The sequence below is a fragment of the Ctenocephalides felis genome, unplaced genomic scaffold (assembly GCF_003426905.1).
Source record: "Ctenocephalides felis isolate EL2017-DRISC unplaced genomic scaffold, ASM342690v1 CF-g0.4_SCAFFOLD_00845, whole genome shotgun sequence".
Taxonomy (NCBI): Eukaryota; Metazoa; Arthropoda; class Insecta; order Siphonaptera; family Pulicidae; genus Ctenocephalides; species Ctenocephalides felis.
Window position 1 is genome coordinate 76,702,047 of NW_020536999.1, and position 4,204 is coordinate 76,706,250.

The following is a 4,204-nucleotide window of genomic DNA, read 5'->3' on the forward strand; positions in this document are numbered from 1 at the left end:
CACTAATTATTTTTATTATTGCTATTATTTGTTGCCATTAACAATTCATTTCATTTTGCATTTTCAGGCTTATCAACGAATAAAAATCTAAGCGCTATGAAATACTATGCATATCGTATGATGATTCGTTCACGTGAGGAGAATGTCATTCTGAAGTGCCGTCGGCTATTCCAGCAATTCGCTGTCGACATGTATGTCAAAGTCGAGACCGAACGTTTAGCGTTCATTCGATTCAATCAGGCAAAGCTACGATCTGAGGACTATATACACTTGCGAGATGCTATTCATTCAGATGGTGATGTTCAGAAAATTGGACGTCTCACGATTCTCCCATCATCTTATACCGGAAGTCCACGCCACATGCACGAATACGCTCAAGACGCTATGACGTACGTGCGACATTATGGAACTCCGGATTTATTTATTACGTTCACTTGCAATCCGAAGTGGACGGAAATTGAACGTGAGTTGGAAATAGGCCAAAAACCGCAAGATCGCCATGACATAATAGCCAGAGTATTTCAGCAAAAACTCAAGGTTATGATGGATGTGCTTACAAAGTATCGAGTTTTTGGTGACACACGTTGTTATATGTACTCAGTGGAATGGCAGAAGCGTGGACTACCGCATGCTCATATCCTAATTTGGTTGCTCAATAAATTACATTCAAATGAAGTGAATGACATATCAGCTGAAATTCCTGATCCAGTCACTGATCCCCATCTACACGACATTGTGACGACACAGGTGCATGGACCGTGCGGTGCAATTAAATCCATTATCGGCTAATGGAAAGTGCACAAAACGATATCCGCGACCGTTAGTTGCCCACACATTTACAACGAACGATGGATATACAGTTTATTCGTCGGCGTTCAAAAGAAGATAATGGTCGAACTATCAAAGTTAAAGTTCAAAATCTTGCATCGCTTGCGCATTCAAACTAATAATCCTGATATCCAAATAACCGATAAAATCTACAATGAAGGATTGATTCTGATTGAGAATCAATGCTTGACTATTGCAAACAAGCTACTAATTGAAGTAGGAATGATTGCGCCAAATCGATCGATGCACGATGCATTCAACCAAGAATTAAATCGAGAGCTGCAATACAATGTTGATACATTGCAAGAATTCGTTCGAATTAATGTGCCGTTGCTGAATGAACAGCAAAAACAAGTATACGAAACATTAATGCAAGCGGTGGCCAATAATACTGGTGGTCTATTCTTCCTGGACGCACCTGGAGGAACAGGGAAAACATTTGTCATTTCATTGATTTTGGCCACTATTCGATCAAGATGTGACATAGCTTTGGTGTTAGCATCATCTGGAATTGCAGCGACTCTTCTAGATGGAGGTCGTACTGCACATTCTGCACTTAAGTTGCCACTCAATTTAAACACAATTGATACTCCAACATGCAATATTTCCCGATCCAGTGCAATGGGAAAATTGTTGACGCAATGCAAGCTCATTGTTTGCGATGAGTGCACAATGGCGCACAAGAAATCACTTGAAGCACTTAACTTTACACTGAAAGATCTTCGGCGAAATAACAACATCTTTGGCGGCTTGATGATATTGTTGGCAGGCGATTTCAGGCAGACGTTGCCAGTAATTCCCCGTGGAACGCCTACAGATGAATTGAATGCTTGCCTGAAAGCATCACCGTTATGGAATAACGTAAAAACATTATCGCTAACCACTAATATGAGAGTTCAACTTCAAAATGATCAAAGTGCTGCACAATTTTCCAAACAATTGTTAGCTGTTGGAAATGGGAAAGTCCCAGTTGATGCGACATCTGGATTAATTACTCTTACCAATGACTTTTGCCGATTTGTAGACTCTCAATTAGAACTTATTGAAAATGTTTTCCCAAACATTAGCGAAAATTATCAGAATTATGCTTGGTTAAGTCAGCAATTCTTGCCGCAAAAAATAATGATGTGCACGCATTGAATTTCGCCATTCAGTCAAAAATTGCTGGCGATTTGGTGACATACAAATCCATTGATTCCATAACAAATCCCGATGATGTAGTAAATTATCCAACGGAGTTTTTGAACGCTCTGGAGTTACCAGGATTTCCACCACATAACTTGCAACTCAAAGTTGGCACTGTTATAATGACATTGCGTATTTTGAATCCACCGCAACTTTGCAACGGTACTCGACTTTCAGTAAGAAGACTTATGCCGAATTTGATTGAGGCAACCATTATTAACGGAAAGTACGCAGGTGAAAATGTATATATTCCTCGAATACCAATGATTCCGACTGGTCTTCCGTTTGACTTCAAACGATTACAATTTCCAGTTCGCCTTGCGTTTGCAATGTCAATCAACAAGTCGCAAGGTCAATCGCTTAGTGTTTGCGGTATAAATTTAGAAAATCATTGTTTTTTGCATGGCCAGTTGTACGGTGCCTGTTCACGAGTTGGGAAACCATCCGCTTTGTTTGTGTTAGGCCAAAAAACAAAAAATGTTGTTTACCAAAAGGCTCTTCAATAAAACATATAATTTGCAGATTCACTTTCTTTTACTTAGAGAACTTCAACTCATTTTTGTAATCAAAATAAATTCATTACTGTTGTGTAATAAAATCAAATTTTTCCTTTTCAAATATAAACCAAACAAAAAATTTCTTCATCTTTCTTACGAAACCATCTGGTGGCGAAACGGAGTTCGTCGGGTTTGCTAGTTATTCTATATATTTGTTATATAATATGAAACACTATTTTAAAATATGCAATATTTCAAAATTAATTAGCAAACTCGAAGGAATTTTTGAAATTTGTTGTTTTACGATTTATGAGTCGATGTACAATTGCCAGGCTCTAAAAGTACGCTTCTGCTTTGAAATCTTTAGATATATACTCGTATGTATTAGTACATTTACTAATATTATGATCATAAGGTCCACTTGCTCCCTGACTGCAAGAGTCGAATTACATAATGGGAAGAGCTTAGGTATAAAAATAAGGTTAGCGAAGTATGAAATTTTTATATTTTTATGAAGTTACCAATTTAGAAATAAAATTACTTTTTATGAAGTAAACTATTTATTTCAATTAAACTAAGGCGTTTTGTTGTAATACTTTTAATATGTTATTTTTTTTAATACTATATGCAGCCAGTTTTGTAAATTCTCCTGATCAAAAGAAACCGCCTCTTGCTATGGATATCGAAAACTTCAATTGAGAAACTAAAAACTAAAGAAACTAAAAATATGCTTCAAATTTATTGGTTTATGAAAAAGTTTATAATTATTTATTTAAAAGTTTATGAAAATTACATATAACCTAATAATGAAAGCAGACTAAATATTATTCGAATGAACAATTACCAATTTGAGAATTGCATTCATGGCAAACAAATATATAACTAAATAGTAATGCACAAAAAAGTATTAATTATAATTATATTAAAAAATTCAAAGGGTTACAAAAAAATTTCAAGAACAAAAAGCGAAACACGTAGCTTGAAACGGATGTTTGTGAGTGAATAGAAAAACTAGTGGGGTGTATGGCATCGTGCCTTAAGGCAAATTGCTGGAACTTCCTGTACCGTAACGAAATGTTCGAGGAATACTGAATGTTTTCAAATAAATTATTATTAATATTGTAACATTGTCTAATAATTATAAGAATTATATAAACTAAATTGCAAAGTTGAAATTATTTGTTTGAAGTATATTAGAACTATAGTCAGAATTAAAAGTAAAATCTGAATTATTTTTGATATACAAAAAAAAAAAAATTTTGAAAAAAAAAATTTGAAACAAAATGTTTTTTTTTCCAAAATAATTATTTTGTTAAGACAAGCAGAATTTTCTTTGAATCATTTAAATCGGACGCTTAGTTCTCTCAAAAACTGCCATTTTTTACACAATTAGCTTCGTATCTTCGAAATGGCTGGGCCTGCCTTTGCCAGAAACTAATAAACACTTCTCCCAATCATTACTAATTGAATGTTTTTTAGATCATTCAAATCGGATACTCCGTTCTCTCAAAAACTCGATTTCTATTTTCTGCACTCTTTGCTCCCTATCTCCGTAACGGCTGGACCTGCCTTTGCCAAACATTAATCAGCTCTTTTCCCTATCAATAGAAATCGAATGTTTTTGAACCATTCAAATCGGTTGGTCCGTGCGCCCGATAACGTGACTGGAAAGGGCCTGGGCGTGTTTCCATACA

At 35.3% G+C, this 4,204-nt stretch overlaps 1 protein-coding gene across 1 annotated transcript; it reads left to right on the forward strand.

Moving 5' to 3' along the window:
• The first annotated feature begins 888 nt into the window (after positions 1 to 888).
• Positions 889 to 3,209, forward strand: LOC113389708 (ATP-dependent DNA helicase pif1-like). The gene is made up of 3 exons (XM_026626726.1): positions 889 to 1,878; positions 1,983 to 2,247; positions 3,142 to 3,209. The coding sequence occupies exons 1-3, from the start codon at positions 889 to 891 to the stop codon at positions 3,207 to 3,209; spliced, it is 1,323 nt and encodes a 440-aa protein (XP_026482511.1).
• The last annotated feature ends 995 nt before the right edge of the window (positions 3,210 to 4,204 follow it).